The following is a 17,970-nucleotide window of genomic DNA, read 5'->3' on the forward strand; positions in this document are numbered from 1 at the left end:
TCTTTTTCGAAATGCGTCATTCTTCTGATGTGGCAATAAATATACGAGAATTGCATCTAATCTGCGAATGCCGTTCCTTTTCTTCTTCTATATCCACAGAGATAGGGATAAGGATCTGATCACTGGGGGTCTAAGTGCTTGGATCCCAAGAAAAGGGGTCCTGATTCCCTCAAATGAGCGGATGGGGGGTTGAGCATGCATGCCTCACTTCATTCATTCACTATGGGACCACTAGAGATAGCCAAGAGCTTTACATAAGCCATAGAGAATACATAAAGCATTCTCAACCACTGGAAATGGTAATTTGTTCAAAGGAATTGGGAATCGGTGGAAGTCCAAGCAGTCTGACTCCACTGATCAGATTCATATACTTGTTCTCAGGACCAATCAGATCACTTTCTCCTATCTCCTCATCTAAATTTGGTACAAACCCTTTAAGACTCACATCTTGTTTTCTGCCAACTGGTACATAGTGTATGTGTGGGGGAGCTATCAAGTAGTTACAAAAAGACCATTATGTCAGGTATGGTAGTCTAATAAACAGGAACATAAATAGAATGGGTTTCTGACCAAGTCATTTCTTCGTTTCGAGTGATCTAAGTATTGAGAGTGTGGTCACTGGTCATCCCATTAAAGAATAAGTTCTACAGGATGACATGGAAGTTCAATGCCTTCCTCTATTGTGAGTTTGCGACAGGTGAACGATACGTCAATCCTTTCTTTCCATCTGGAAAATGTGTCATTCTCCCTCGTACTCAGTTAGACTCAAGCAGCTTTGTTTACCTTCCAACAGCTAAAAATATTCCAGGTTTTACAAATCTAAGCAATTCTTTTTGTCGAGGAAAAAAAAACTGGTTCTTTTGGGATGCATATGCAATTATTCTTCTCCTCTTGACAAGCCAACATTTTTTTTCTCCCTTCCAGCTTTGCTGTTTTGACCATAAACGAGAGGCTCATGGGACATGCACCAGATTGAAATACTAGAAACAGACAGATGGTTATTTGTAATCATCATGTAAATGTAAATCCTATAGAGATACATTTTTGTGATAGCGGTTGTAGTCGGAGAGTATGAAGCTAAAGGGTTGATTTCCAATTGTTATCTAAAATATTGTTTGCTAATCTAAACTTACTTAAAACCATTTAAGATGGTGAAAAAAAAATCTGTGCATTAATGTGCTGTGTCAGATCTCCTGCTAAATGACATGGCGTGGCCAGGACCTGGATTCCGGCCTAGTTTGGCAGGTGTTAGTAAACAGTTGCCTTGCTGGAAGCAATGATTCATTTTCGGTGACAGGTGCCCGGGACCATTTATTTAAACACTTCTTGCTTCTGACACACATGAAATGTGCAGCTATTCAACAAATTCTAAGACTATTCTGCAATATAACATTTATTCTTCTCTACCACATTAGATTACTTTATCAAAGACTTGACACTTAGGCACTTGATGTTCTGACATTGCCATATCATGATTTCGACCTGTTGACTTTTTATTCTGCTAGATGAACATCTTATATCATGGAGCATCATCAGAATTTACATAGAATCCAACTGCTAAAGAGGGGAAAATGTATTGTCCTCAGACAAAAGGTGACCAGCTTCAGCTATGATCTTGGCATCACACAAGAGACCAGATGTATGTGGGAGGTTATGACTTGGGCTCATGGAGGGTACTGGCATAGAGGACTTTTGACATCTCGGGGATTTCTCTTCCATGTATTTGTTTGAGTGGAAAAGGCTTAAATGAATATGAAAGCTCCACAGACGTTTGATGTTTGGCTTGAAAATGGTGGTAGGGGTAGCAGTTGGTCAAAGGACTAACCACAAAACATTTCCATATTAGATGAAGCTACTGTACTACCACAACTTAACTATCCTCTAAAATGGTCTTACTTGTTGCTCTAAAATGTATTAGATTAAAGTGTTTATGTCACCACACTTTTCACTAATAAGCAGGCTGACATTATACATGTGCAAGTGTCACCTGAATTAAACTCTGCTATTCTTTTTTTTCAGTGTGCCCCGTTTTTGTGCAATTATAACTTGTATTTATGCTAATTAGCCTCTTGGAGCAGGTGGGGCGTTGCACCTGCTCCTAGAGGCTCCTTTTGCCCACCTCTTTCCACTCCCTTCTACTCTTAATTGACAGGTCAAGGCCAGCGTTGGTCTCCTCTGGCCGGCAATGTCTGCCGGGGAAATCTCGCACCTGCACCGTCCCATTCAATATTCGGCACAGTGAGGGAAGGATGCTCGCCATCTGCCGGCTTCCTCACTGCTACATATTCGGCTCAGGCTCAATGAAAAAGCCGGCAGCCGGCGAGCGTTCTTCCCTCACTGCACCTGCGCCAAATACTGAACGGGACAGCGCAGGCGCAAAATTTCCCTGCTAGACAGGCAGGAGGAGATCAACGCTGGCCTGGACCTGTCAATCACAAGTAGAAGGTAGTGGAAAGAGGTAGGCGAAAGGAGCCTCTAGGAGCAGGTGCAACACCCCCTCTGCTCCTAGAGACTGATTAGCATATAATAAAAGTTATAATTGCACAAAACTGCGGGCACACAATTTTTAATAGTGAAAAGTGTGCTGACATAAACCCTTTAAGCATTGCCCCAATTTTTTTTTACATTTACAGAATTGTAGATTTTGTTGCAGTCATTTATTTATTTTAGTCTTTTTTCATAATGTCAGAACGGCCATTGTCTCTTTGTTTCCATCGGGTTGTTAGCCAATTACTTTGCAAAGTAGTATGCCTTTGGAATTGTGACCGTGAAGTGGATGTCATTTTGGAAAGATATAGCCAACTTGAGGGCCCTAATCCCTCTTTTAAAACATGTCATTTACATAAGATGCTAACATATGTTACCTAATTTATTTTCAAATGAAGTGCTGATTTATGTCTTGCTTTTGGCATTCTTGGCCATGCCTAGCATAAGCCTTGAAAATTGGAACCAGTGGAGTAGCGGATGTTCACAGACTTTTACAGTATGCCAGTTCTGTAGTATCACTAAGGAGTTTTCTGCATGCCCATGACAGCTGTAGAGCACTTAAAAATGTAATTATGTAGAAGTGAAACTTGTAGGTGTAATGTGGATTTAATATCCCTTATGTTTTCTCAACAGTGCTTCGAGATGACTTCCGGCTCAACCCTACAGATGTGGTGGTGGCAGCTGGAGAACCAGCCATTTTGGAATGCCAGCCACCCAGAGGACATCCAGAACCAACTATCTATTGGAAGAAAGACAAAGTCCGAATAGATGACAAAGATGACAGAATTAGTGTAAGTTGGCTTGAAACAATGTGTGTAAATCTTATGGGTGAGGTGCAGGTATAATATTTTTAGTTTAATGGGGTTTTCTGCTTTGAGAAATCCTGAAAATTAGCTGGTAACTGCTATAATCCACAACAACCACTTGCAATTTTTGGGAACCTGTGCAGCAATTATTTGATTCCTCTAAGGTTCCACTGCAGGGGAAATTAAGAATTGCACAAAGTCATTTGAAAACAATGGGCTGTTCATGTAATGCATGGTCATGTTGGGTCCTGCAGAATAACGGCCTATTAGACAGTAGAATTTTTGGGACGATTATCAGCAAGAACAAGCATTCATAGGAAATCTTGTTTCCAATAATTAGCCCATATAATCGAACAACCAATGAACGAGCAAATGCTTGTTTGTCTGCCCATGGGCATCTTTAATCAGGATAAAAGATGCCCAATTATTTTTCTGTGTAATAAGCGATTTACTGCCAATAATTAATAGAAATGAATACGGGAGGAACGACTGCTGTAAAAATCGTTCCTCCCACATTCAGTTTGCATCGGCCTGTGTAATCAGTGCCAGAGGATATGTTATCATCTATCAGCACTCACAGTGTAATACAGCCCTAAAGATCACTCGTTGTAGATGCTATCTACTCTGGCTCATTAATGGAGGTCGAAAATTAAGGATTGCTCTCTTTAAACTCTGAATTCCCTAATAGGGTTTTTAAAAAATTGACTTTCTGTACCAGATAAGTGCCTTAAATGGTGTTGAAGGTGTAAAATGAGCAAATCAGAAGTCAATTACCATTTAATTAAAGGAAAGGGGTATTCCAGTCGACTGTCATTATTCCCTATCCAGTAGTAATGATTATATTGGCTATCTTTGCCATAGACTCATACTTGACCGCCCTACTATTCAAGCTCACACAGTCACTGTCTTACAGCTGGAGAAATGGGGGATCTGGATTTTGTAGTATCGGTGGTGTTCAAAGCCCAGTGATCTAGCAGTTATCACCTAGTAATCAGTTGGTAGAAGATTTCTTCTGGCTAGTATTCCCTATTAGATATCTCTTCTGATAATGATTGAGCCATTCTGGTTGGAAGATGCTGTATATTTATTATTTCTAATGGACTGCAGGCAAATGTAGACCTTTGAGTCTTAGGCAACCTATAGGCACGTACCTGTATATCAAAATGCTTTATTCTCTTAGCTCAGCCTTAAATTCAGATTTTGACATATATATATTTTCATGTTAAAGATTCGTGGTGGGAAGCTGATGATCTCCAACACAAAGAAAAACGATGCTGGCATGTACACTTGTGTTGGAACCAATATGGTTGGAGAAAGAGACAGTGACCCTGCTGAACTCACGGTATTTGGTAAGATTAATTTTTTGGACATTTGTAACTAATTACTTGGTATACGTTGAATTATACTATGTATACACATTTTGTAGTTAAATGTTGACTTCATTCATATCTCTTAAAGAGATATTCCATGAAAAACCTCTTCATTGTTGAATGTATATGATGCAAGTAAGGTACTTATTAATATAGTGTCTGTTTGGTAATTGCGCTCTTCTGTGAGCTTTTATCTCCCCTATGCCCAATGAGGAAGAGTTGTAGCTTGTAGAGACACTAGGTGTCCTCTAAGCCTCCCGCAGCCAGGAAACAATACGTCACACTTCCTCCAGCCCTCTCCCCTATCGGTCACATCAGAGATCACGTTGCCATTCATGCCCCGGGAATGTGTGTTCATGTGACCTCTCATGTGACCCATAGGGAGGGGTTATTACTGTGGAGAGTGTGACGTATTGTCTCCTTCCTGTACGGAGGCTGAGACAACGGCTAGTGTGAAGCTACAAGCTACAGCGCTTCCTGCCTGGGGAAGAGGGAGATACAATCCCACAGAAGAGATCAATTACCAAACAGACACCATATTAGTAAATGCTTTATTTATACCTTATGTATTCAACGCCGAGGAGTTTATTCTGCCTGGAATACCCCTTTAAAGTGTCCATATACCTTCAGTAGCTGTCAGCTATCTGTACCTTAGCATCAACCATTGAGGAGAAATCAGCACACCAGTATGCAAATAGGATACCCAACAGTCTTGCCAAAATCAGCCAGTTTACAGACTTTGGGGGTCATTTATTTTACTGAAATAGGCCAAAATTAGGCATATTTCAGGTGCAGATGCTATCTGCAACTTTTCCCCGCTCAAGCCAGGTATAAAATTGTGGACGTGGCTTGGGCGGAGAAGGGGTCTCATTTGCCATTTTCTATGCCTGGTTTAGGCATAGAAAAAGGTCTAAATGTAAGATAGCTCGAAAGATGTCCTATATTTAGAACTGGCGCTGGATGCGCTGAAGTCATGGAGAGGCCTGCACCTCTTCATAACTCCGGCGGATCTTCCCCCAACTATAGGGCTTTATTAAGACCTGCATCTAACATGCTGGTCTTAATAAATGTGCCCCTTTACTCTTATCTGTAAAGGCACATTTAGTAAGCAATCAACTTCCTAGTTTATATACTTGATCGAGCATCCATTACATGGAGTGCTTGGAGTGTTGCTTTCCCTGAGGGAGTGGAGTTAACCAATTGAACCCGAGAGAGGACAATACATACGGCTCTTTTATAAGAAAGCAGAGTTTTATAGGTAAACCCTATATTGTTTTTTTTTATGAAGTATGATGTGTACACTAATATATAACTGTATTACTAGTAAGTACTTGTACTTCAAAACTAGTGATATCGTTCAAGTTTTTTTAACTATTGGAAAGTAGTGATATCACAGTTTTTACCTTTTTTTATGTGTGAATTCATAACTATCTTGGGTTTGTTGAGCATTTCTACCTAGGAACAAAAAAATCTAGGGTTTGTTGACTTTTGTTAAATGTTCTCTTTAGCTTATTCTTAGTTGCATTTGTTGGTATGACGGATATTTCATCTCCTCTTGCCATTGTCACCTAGCTGTCATAGATTTCTGAGCAACAATACTGCCTATTTATAAAGTTGTAGGAGACTAGGGAATGTATCCGCACATAAAACCAGGCCTACCCCTGTGGAAGCTGAAATGGTTTCCATGTAACCTGGAATTGGTTGAATAGAATACTTAACAACCTTGACAAAAGAAGACAACTTGAGGTCTTATATCTGCTGCTTCCCGCATTGGAAGAAAAGAATGGATATTAGATGACATTTTGAAGTCTTCTAGCATGCAGTCTCTTGCTTTTTCTGGACACAAAGTCCTTGTACCTGACAACATGGTGCCCATTATTACCAATTTGTACCTTTCAAAAAGAGAAAGTCATGCAGGTCTTGTGAAATAGAGGCTTGACACAACCGATACAGCCTTTCATCATGTGGTAATATTAAAAAAATGTATCATCAACTCTGTTCCAAAATTTTATAACCGTGTTCTGTTCTTGAGGTTAAATGCAGAGGTTTGAGTATGTAGAAATACCCATTTGAACGGTCATTGTTAAAGGTTTTGGATAAAAAGCAATTGTATATAGAATTAGATCTCACGGCGAGGTTGTGTCAGTTGTGTACAGCAAAAGTTAGAAGGTCCTTGACAGACCAAGAAAAATCAATAAGGATAAAGGGGATCTACAAAATGAAGTAATCTACATAGAACAGAAGTTATACAGATTACTATGTGTAGCTCCACAGTATTCTCTGTAGATATGATGCTAGATAAGTATTGATTAGTCTGTTTCAGTAAGTAGAATTTAATATAATGAGAACATAAAAAGTAGATGTAATAATACATTCAAATAAACTTAATGAAATTAATAACAAATACCAGTTGACAAAAAATGTGAAGAGTATGAAGAAGACATACAGATATGACCCCGACCCTCACTCTAAGCCATTCTATATTATAGCTCATTCTAGGTCTTTCTAACATATTCATCACATTCAATGATATTTTTATGTAAAAAATACCTGAAGTATGCTTATATGGATTCTTTGTCATACATGGAGGTACATTATGGACAAAAGTATTGGGACGCACCTTTTAATCATTGAATTCAAGTGTTTCATTCAGTCCCATTGCCACAGGTGTATAAAATCCAGGCCATAGTCAGTTAGGCTGCCTTTTCAAACATTTGTGAAAGAATGGCTCATTCTTAGGAGCTCGCTGAACTCCAGCATGGTCCTGTAATAGGATGTCACCACTACAACAAGTCAATTAGTAAAATTCCTTCCCTTCTAGATATTCCACTGTCTACTGTGAGTATTATTTTTGAACAGTGGCTGCATTTAGGAACCACAGTAACTCATCCACAAAGTGGAGACTACGTCAAGTCAAAGAGCGGGGTCACCAATTGCTGGGGTGCATAGTGTATAACAGTCTCCACGCTATGCTGTCTTAGTAACTGCAGAGATCCAAGCCTTCTCTGGAATTAATATCAACACACTTTTCTATCTGGCAGTCTGATGGACGAGTCTGGTTTTGGTGAATATTACTGCCTTAGTTCATTGTGCCAACTGCAATTTTTTGTGGAGGAGGAATAATGTTATAGCGGTTGGCCTAGGTCCCTTAGTTCCATTAAAGGTAAATCTTAATGCTTCAGCATACCAAGACATTGTGGACAATTGTATGCTTCCAAGTTCGTGGGAACAGTTTATGGAAAGCCCTTTTCTGTCCCAGCATGACTGCCCCAGTGCAGAAATAAAGGTCCATAAAGGCATGGTTGTGTGAGTTTAGTGTGGAAGAACTTGACTGGCCCATACAACCCTGACCTCAACCCTATTAAATACCTTTGGGATGAACTACAGTGGAAATTGTGAGCCAGGGCCCCTAGTCAAACATTGGTGTCTGACCTCGCAAACGCTCTACTGGATGAATGGGCAAAAAATCCCTCCAAATCTTGTAGAAAATGTTCCCAGAACAGTGGAAGTTGTTATAGCTGCAAAGGGAAACAAACTTCATATTAGTGCACATGAATTGAGAATGGAATATCATAAAAAGCTGATTTATTAACCTATTTACTGGAGCACAGTAAATGTAACAGAATTCTTTTGTGCAAGGCACAATTTTTTTGTCTGCAGTATTTAAAAATGACAAAAAAGTAGACAGCTTTACTACAATTGACAATAACTTTGGATTACGACTGGCATATAAAATATAAATTCCTCCTATTGTCTCTATAGATGAGATCCATTCTCATGTTGAATAAATAAACGCACCCTGAGGTCCTACGACAGCCCTGGCTTGTCCCTGTGAGTACTGAGATCCAAAATCAAGGACTGGACCACATTTTAACATTATGATATACAATACTGAGATCTGGGGTCCCTTCCTAGAATATGGATCAGCTTCATGCACTCACATAACCCCACTATTTTTCAATAAACAGTATATTGAAAAACTCATATATCTCAAATTCTGCAATTGTACCAATCGCCCTATGTAATCCTATCAAAAAGATTTGAGAAAACTTTGATGTAGCCAGAAGCTTTGTTTTATGAATGTAGCATTTTTTTAAAAGAGAAGTGTGGTTATTATCGCACATTGTCAGATCATATCCAGGGAGATTAGCACTGAAAGCAAGTTATGCAGAAGCCTCTAATCGAGTTTATCTCACACACGTCGAATGTTAATTGTATTGGCAGTCGCCGGGCTCTCTGCTCACTCTATAGTTTTGCAATTAGCTGTTTGACTGATTAAAATGGTTCTTCTTAGAGCCGAGTTGTTGAAAAATAACCCAGTCTGTGTTATTTTTATAGCTATTATTGCTTGGTGATTCTTCCATATTTAGGCCGTAATTGGCTTCGTTGGTGTCCACAACGCTCTTCTGAAATCAAGGGGATATTGTCACCTTAAAGGCAAATACCTTGTGGAATTAAACCGAATCAACACTCACCTTGTTCTTACATACAACCATAATTCTTTCATGTTCCTATCCTCCATGTACGTGTAGGTAAACCTTAAAAAAACATTATGACAAGACTCATTTCAATGTTGTATTCCTTCTTTAAAGCATGAAGCCCATTTAACACCTGGTTTTATTATATTTTAAAATGGACATTGTAAGAAAAAACTGGTGACCTATAGCTTTTGCTAAAACTGCTCCAAGGAACTGTTAAAGGCTTTAATAATAACCGTTTATCTTCTCTTTTTCTTCCCAAGAACGACCTACTTTTCTCAGAAGACCAATTAACCAGGTAGTTCTAGAGGACGAGGCTGTCGAGTTCCGATGTCAGGTCCAGGGGGATCCACAACCAACAGTCCGGTGGAAAAAAGATGATGTTGACTTGCCAAGAGGAAGGTGGGTCTTCTTTACAATCTTCATTTTTAGTTTTTTGTTCAGAGGGTAAATGTGTCAACACTTTAGGATTTTATTCTTATATTGCAACTAAAGGCCATTAGTAGTAAATAGATACCATTGACTCTAGTAGTGTACATAGTTGAAGTTTGGATGACAGCAATATTGAGGTATTTTGAATAGCAAGTAATTTATTTTATGATATTTGACAACTTTATATACATTTTTTATAAACCTCTTTAACCTTTCAGTAGAAACTCTGTAGTTAAAGGACATGCCATCAATATTCTGGTTAGATTTGGATATTCTGGTTGCGAGTAAGCTAAGCAGCAATGCTCAATATCAGGCAGCAGCTGCAAAAGCAAATGTGATTTTTAGGGTGTATAAAAAGAGATATAAAAATTTAATATTACCTCTTTATAAATCCCTTGTAAGGCTACATCTTGAATATTGGATTCAGTTATGGACTTCACATGCTATAACGCAGGGATGACCACCCTGCGTCCCTCCAGCTGTTGCAAAACTACAACTCCCAGCATGCCCGGACAACTTACAGCTATCGGCCTACAGCAGGGTATGGTGGGAGTTTTAGCTGGAGGGCCACAGGTTGAGCATCCTTGCTATAAGGGATATAGGAAAGCTAGAAAGGGTTCAGAGGGAGGCAACCAGATTATTACATGGGATGAGAGGTTTCTCTTACAATGAGAGGTTGAAAAATTGGGCTGGTTAGCTTGGAAAAAGACATCTTTAGGCCCCCATACACATTAATGTATTGTCAGCCTAATCTGCCAAGAGTGGACAGCAGTTTAACGTGTATGGGGAGCTTCCAAATCTCACCTGACGGATGAGAAGGATTTTCGCCCAATCCTTTTGCTATCCCAGGTGAAAAGTCACTGCCAGAGGTAGCAGTTGAATGTGTATGGTCACCTTTAGAGGTGATCTCATGTACATGTATAAATACATGTGTGGTCAGTACAAAGAATCGGGGCATTTTTTTTTTTATTCCAAGGACTTTATAAAGGACCAGTGACATTTAGTATGTGTGGATGAAAAGTTGAGATTGATGGATCGGTGCCTTTTTTTAACCTACCATATGTAACTATGTTATATGTGATAGGTATGGGTCCAATCATTGAGGTTTAGCAAGAAGGACTTTAGATTTAGAGTTATGCCAGGCACAACACAACTGTCGTTCAAGTCCAAAGGATAGTTCATCAACAAAACTCCTTCAATAATGTGGATTGTTTGTGCATATTTTTCTAATTAAAACTTTAAAAAATTCCCAAAACCTATACGAAGAAGTGAGTAACATAATATACACAAAATGATAAATTGTTGGAATCTAGGTTTGCTATGTCTGCAAGTGTTCCTAGAAGAGGTCATCACTTATATGGTTTCTAATGAAAGGATTGCTTCAAATGTAGGTCGAGCATGGGGTTTGGGAAAATGACACATCTTCGAGGGCAGCTGCATGCTGTAATTACAAAGCATGTAAAACAGAAATTCTGCTCTTTGCTTGGTGAAGAGATTTTCAATTACAAGGGGAAATTTATGACAATGTAATAACTATCTAACCTCCTGCACAGAAGAGAGCTGCCGTTCCAATAGCTTTTCATCACTGCCAAGGAAGAAGTGTTCTTTTCTCAAAGAAAATATACTTTGACTGAATGTTTTTGTCCAGACAGAAGCAGCTGTTTTTTTTTTCTTTGCTAATCTGTAATGGAATTGCAGACCTACTGTAACTTTTTTGAAGCACTAATAGACATTTTATGGTTATACGAGGACAACCTTCAGGGATAGGAAGTGCCAGATCGGCTAGGGAAGCTTGGCTGTTGCCCCGCCACTGAATGGAAAGCCTAAATTAAATTTCTTAAAATAAATGTACAGAGCTGATCTGCTGCTGCTTTTTACAGAATGAGGTTAAGAAAACCTAGTAAACCTAGTAAAATGGATGTCATGCTTAACTACTGACGTGTAATGCAATTTCATAGCACGCCTTCTCATGTACTACAGTAGTTGACATTTCAGGAGGTTATATATACAGTATATATGTGTACTCAGTTACACAAAAATAAATCCAGAGGGATTCTCCAGTAAAAATCCTTTTTCGACCTAACGGACTGATGATATCAACACTGAGGTAGTAGACTCAAGTGCACCCAGTAAGGTGCCGACTAATGGGGCAGAAAAGGCAGATCTTGATGCAAAGTAAACACATGTTGCCCTGCAATATTTCAAGGCAATCGGGTCTACAGTGGATCTGCCAGGTGGCTTATAGGGACCAGAAGAAATATATTTTACAGCCTTATGACTAGCATTTCATGGGTGTAAAGTGGCTGCCATTATTAGTGTTCAGCTGCGAAGCCGAATTTCCTTGCGCTTCGTGGTAACGAATTAATTTCCCCTGAATGGCGGTAAAAAATTTATAAAAATCATACTTACCTCATCTGTTTGAGCACAAAGAGCTGCCCACTACCATCTTCATTGAAGATTCTGCGTGAAATCCTAAATTGTTTTGTAAAATTTGGTGAAGCAGCCGAATTGAATTTTTCAATACTTTGCCCATCACTAGCAATTATGTCCATGTGTTGGACAAATGTTTGCAACTGATAATGCTCTTTTGCTTATAAAAATTATATAATCAAGGTCTGTGTAGGGTGTGGTTCTTGTGTCGGGCTGTCCTCTTCAAGATGATTACTCAACTTCCTGTGAAATTCTGATTCTAACAAAATCTTTAAAAAAAAAGAAAAATCGGATTCAAGAATTGATTCACTCATCTCTAGTGGTTAAACTATAGGGAGGGTTCCTAAACATTATCCATATTGTCCCAACTCTGTGAACCCTACATCAAGGTCTGTTTAGGTCCATGGGTGAACATTTTCTGCATCCTCTTCCCATTCAGTTTGCCCAATCGAGTGCTTCAGTTCAACATTATCTGAATGCTTGTTTGTAGAAAAGGCTCTTACAGATGTAGCCGGGGTAACACACAAACTCTTAACTCAAATTTCTTAACTCATCGTGTTATCTTGAAACAAAAGCCATTGAAAAGCAATTTGAGGTGTTTGCTTAACGCATTTAGTTTAGATAACACGTCTCATAAAGCATGTGTGTTAACTCTACTACATCCATATGTATAGCTTTGTCCCAGGAACCTTGAAACCAAAGTCACTTAGATATCTTCTCTTGGCAACTTTTTTGTTGCTTTCATGTGGCCCCTGTGAAGATAAACTGGAATAAACTAATTGGTTTCTAAAGTCTACAGTATTTGGTTCACTCTGCTCCAGTGATATGTTGAGGTGGTTCATGAGTCCATGACTGTGGATAGATATTGTACCCAATTAGGTACATTGGTGAAGGGACAAATTAGGCTCGTGGAGACCCATGTGGGACCCCCTCTTTTTTATTGGAAGGAAAGAAGTTGAGAATTAGTGAGATAAGTTAGCCAGCAGATGAACTGTATAGCTGCAAAACATTATAGAGTTATATACAGCAGCACCTTACATTGATGGGTACATCTGGTAGGGATGAGGGATGGAGGTCATAGAGAGAGGAGACATTGCTCCATTTTCCCATGTTTTATTCCAGACCTGTATTATTTCATAAGCTCCCCCAATTTTTTTTTATTATTTACGCAAATTAAGACACTGAGGGGCATGGCCAGCACTCGGAAACCGAGCGAATAAGTTGCACTGAGAGGCTAGGCTCTCCCCTCTTGGTGGATTGAAGCTCTTTTTTATTAAAAAAAATTATTTTTTCTCTGAAATGCCACATTCGCCGTTCCATGTCATTGCAGCCGCTATTTACAAAGAAATGCGCTTCGTAACAAAGTAATTTATCACAAACTAAAAGTTCTTTGCAAAATTAGGTGAAGCAGCAGAATTGAATTTTAGAGAACTTTGCTCATCTCTAGCTGTCATTATCGGGCATAATAAGTTTACACTGGTAGTGTGATAAAGTGTCATACATGGACCAGTTGCTGGTTGACTTGGTGACATCACTGTGGAGTTACTTACCTATTGGCTAAGTGGTGAAGCATGCAGGATACATCATCAGAACAGAATAACAGAATAAAGTGGTCTTAAAAGGCAGTAAATGCTCAAAACCCCATATGCTGTTGCACATTTCTAACCAGTGGAGCAAATCCTGCACATGTGATCCATTGCTAACAGCAATCCCCAGCAAACATGCATACAACGGAGGATGCCGGCAGCAGACCACATGTACCACAAAGACATCCTACACAGGATAGCCACATGTGTGGATATGATTGGCTATATAAAACAGAAATGTACAGAAAATGGTGCACTACAATGGTAAATGCAATTGACAATATATGGCTAAACCCTCACTCTGATATTAAAATGATACTTTCACCAATATATTCTTATATCAAGAACATGCAGGAGCCTGCGCACCCCGTCAAGGTCTCTCAAAGTGGCACGGGACCTAACGCTAACCTACCTATGTCGTATGGGCAATTACAGATAGGGGCATAAACTCCAGGTTTGAATGTGCCTTGATTTTGATCTATGGGTAACATTCAGGTGCACCTGGGCACCTGAGTCAGTGATAGGTGGGACTCACAGCCTCCTCCCTCCTTCCATTGTATGTGTGATTTGACACAGGAGGTAACTGGGAGCTGTTCACTGTGTGTCGAACCTTATGCTTTTATCAGTAACTACCAATACGGGATAGGTAGGTTAGCGTTCGGTCCCGTTCCACTTTGAGAGACCTTGACAGGGTGCGTGGGCTGCCGTATGTTCTTGATATAAGAATATATTGGCAAAAGTTTCATTTTAATATCAGTGTGAGGGATTAGCCATATAATGTCAATTGCATTTACCATTGTAGTGCACTATTTTCTGCAAATTTACATCATCAGAACCCCAAAAGTAATGGGATCGTTGGTGCCAGTGGTGCAGGAATTCTAAGTATATACAGCAGTACACAATATTAGCAGCAATTCTTCAGATTTGGAGCCGAATCTCCGTACAGCATTCAAACAAAGTTTTGAGCAAAGCGACTTCAGATCTTGGATCCGAAGCTCGCTTCGCTCATTTCTAAACATTAATATCCAGAAGGCGAAGGAGATACAGATTTTGCATGTTCCCTTTAAGATACTGCTTGTATCTGGAATATAAAAAAAAATCATATAAAACATAAGTCCAATGACAAAGAAAGCACAAAAAAATCAAAACACTACAAAATCCAAGTCATCTTCCTCAAGGCTCACAAGAACATAATACGTATCAGAGGCAGAACCGTCTTATATCTTGTATTTTTATCTTTGTAAGAACAGATGGTTCGAGCATTTCTGAGATTTACTTTCCTGTTTCAGTTCTGTTTATCATTTTTTAAAATATTTATTTCTTTATTTCTCTCACTTTTTCAGAACTGGTCGATTCATGGAACAGGGATGACAGTATAAGTTATCCAGGGGCCAAATCTAAATGGGTTGCATATTTATCCTTGTTTCATATGGAAGGTCGGGGTGGAGGGGGGTCACGTATGACCGGACTAAAGGCGGCCTGCGTTATAGTATACAACTGTCATTAATCACGTGCAACCACAACAATGAGTGCATTCATACCGGCCCAATGACTGCCAGATTTCTCAGCCCAAAAAACCCCATTTGTGTTCCTGTTGACTTCTTACTACTGTTTTCTCATCTTTTCTGCTTCCAATTAAGACCAAACCTGCGCTTTCCCCCTTGCACGTCTAGTTATGTAGCTTTTTTAAGATTCAGCCCACTGGTGGTATTATACGGCATCTCTGAAAGGTTTTACAAGCACCTTTGAACACAAGACTGAGAACGTTAAACCCTTAAACAAAAGCAGCATTGAGAGGCTTTCGGATAACACAAGGTGGAGGTTTCATGCTATTATAAGACTCAAGGAGCCACCAGTAACACTCCCATAACACTTACTGTACACAGAGAGCTATTGTTTCTCATTCTATATGCATTTTTCTTATTTATTACACTTTGTGGTTAGATTCCACAATTTTCTATAGTTATCACTCAATTGACAGTTCAGGAGAGTTTTAGATATTTTGCCATATTTCTTAAAATATCACACAGATATTTTTTATGTTCGATGTAATAGAATAAACTGTAGAAAAACGCCAGATTTATTACTAGATTTATCTATCTATCTATCTATCTATCTATCTATCAATCAATCATCATATTCATTTATTTAGATAGGATCTAGGGATAGATAGATAGATAGATAGAACTCTGGCTGCATGTCTACAGTAAGTTGGTGAAATGTGGAAAATGTATTCATCCATGTGTCCAGCACAACATTTCAGCTTACCATTTTGGCCTTTCTCAAGATAGATACAGACGTGGACAAAATTGTTGGTACCCTTTGGTCAATGAAAGAAAAAGTCACAATGGTCACAGAAATAACTTTAATCTGACAAAAGTAATAATAAATTAAAATTCTATAAATGTTAACCAATGAAAGTCAGACATTGTTTTTCAACCATGCTTCAACAGAATTATGTAAAAAAATAAACTCATGAAACAGGCATGGACAAAAATGATGGTACCCCTAGAAAACACAGAACATAATGTGACCAAAGGGACATGTTAATTCAAGGTGTGTCCACTAATTAGCATCACAGGTGTCTACAACCTTGTAATCAGCCATTGGGCCTATATATATGGCTCCAGGTAATCACTGTGTTGTTTGGTGATATGGTGTGTACCACACTCGACATGGACCAGAGGAAGCAAAGGAAAGAGCTGTCTCAAGAGATCAGAAAGAAAATTATAGACAAGCATGTTAAAGGTAAAGGCTATAAGACCATCTCCAAGCAACTAGATGTTCCTGTGAGTACAGTTGCACATATTATTCATAAGTTTAAGATCCATGGGACTGTAGCCAACCTCCCTGGACGTGGCCGCAGGAGGAAAATTGATGACAAATCTAAGAGACGGATAATCCGAATGGTAACAAAAGAGCCTAGAAAGACTTCTAAAGAGATTCAAGGTGAACTTCATGCTCAAGGAACATCAGTGTCAGATCGCACCATCCGTCGTTGTTTGAGCCAAAGTGGACTACATGGGAGACGACCAAGGAGGACACCATTGTTGAAAACGAATCATAAAAAAGCAAGACTGGAATATGCCAAACTACATGTTGACAAGCCACAAAGCTTCTGGGAGAATGTCCTGTGGACAGATGAGACAAAAATCGAAGTTTTTGCCAAGGCACATCAGCTGTATGTTCACAGACGAAAAAATGAAGCATATCAAGAAAAGAACACTGTCCCTACTGTGAAACATGGAGGAGGCTCTGTTATGTTCTGGGGCTGCTTTGCTGCGTCTGGCACAGGGTGTCTTGAATCTGTGCAGGGTACAATGAAATCTCAAGACTATCAAGGAATTCTAGAGAGAAATGTACTAGCCAGTGTCAGAAAGCTTGGTCTCAGTCGCAGGTCATGGGTCTTGCAACAGGACAATGACCCAAAACACACCGCTAAAAACACCCAAGAATGGCTAAGAGGAAAAAATTGGACTATTCTAAAGTGGCCTTCTATGAGCCCTGACCTCAATCCTATTGAGCATCTTTGGAAGGAGCTGAAACATGCAGTCTGGAAAAGGCACCCTTCAAACCGGACACAACTGGAGCAGTTTGCTCATGAGGAGTGGGCCAAAATACCTGCTGAGAGGTGCAGATGTCTCATTGACAGTTACAGGAAGCGTTTGATTGCAGTGATTGCCTCAAAAGGTTGCGCAACAAAATATTAAGTTAGGGGTACCATCATTTTTGTCCATGCCTGTTTCATGAGTTTATTTTTTTACATAATTCTGTTGAAGCATGGTTGAAAAACAATGTCTGACTTTCATTGGTTAACATTTATAGAATTTTAATTTATTATTACTTTTGTCAGATTAAAGTTATTTCTGTGACCATTGTGACTTTTTCTTTCATTGACCAAAGGGTACCAACAATTTTGTCCACGTCTGTAGATAGATAGATATGATTGCAGGACAGTGATATCTTGTGATAAAAGCTATGGAAGCTAGAGATGAGTGAATCGAATCCCACAGTGTGGAATTCGATCCGAATTTCAGGATAAATTTGATTAGCCTCGAAGCCGAATTTTCTCGTGTTTCGTATTAGCGAATCAATTTAACCTGAAATAGTGTAAAAAATAAAAAAAAATCAATTTGCTCCTGACGGGCCTCTTGATTGAAGATCTCGGCCGAAATCCCGTGTGTGGTGATGTATGACATCACCATGCTGGCCCAGTGTAATTTTGCTTCAGATCTTCAAGCAAGATGGCGGCGGCTGACCCGTTGGGAGCAAATGGAGGTGGTTAGTTTGATTTACTTTTTTTTTTAGGTTCATTTTACACAGTTTTTACATTCAGACATGATCGTGGCATCTGAGGGGTACAATGACATAGGGCGGCACT

General features: G+C 39.3%; 1 protein-coding gene across 13 annotated transcripts in view; it reads left to right on the top strand.

Moving 5' to 3' along the window:
• Window positions 1-17,970, top strand: part of ROBO2 (roundabout guidance receptor 2) — a 432,244-nt gene that overhangs the window by 272,501 nt on the left and 141,773 nt on the right. For all 13 annotated transcript variants that reach the window (XM_044284544.1, XM_044284545.1, XM_044284552.1 and 10 more), the window contains exons 3-5: window positions 3,121-3,278; window positions 4,522-4,642; window positions 9,405-9,543. In XM_044284544.1, coding sequence (XP_044140479.1) covers window positions 3,121-3,278; window positions 4,522-4,642; window positions 9,405-9,543 — 418 coding nt within the window. The remainder of the gene's footprint in view (window positions 1-3,120; window positions 3,279-4,521; window positions 4,643-9,404; window positions 9,544-17,970) is intronic.

The sequence above is a fragment of the Bufo gargarizans genome, chromosome 3 (assembly GCF_014858855.1).
Source record: "Bufo gargarizans isolate SCDJY-AF-19 chromosome 3, ASM1485885v1, whole genome shotgun sequence".
NCBI classification, from domain to species: domain Eukaryota; kingdom Metazoa; phylum Chordata; class Amphibia; order Anura; family Bufonidae; genus Bufo; species Bufo gargarizans.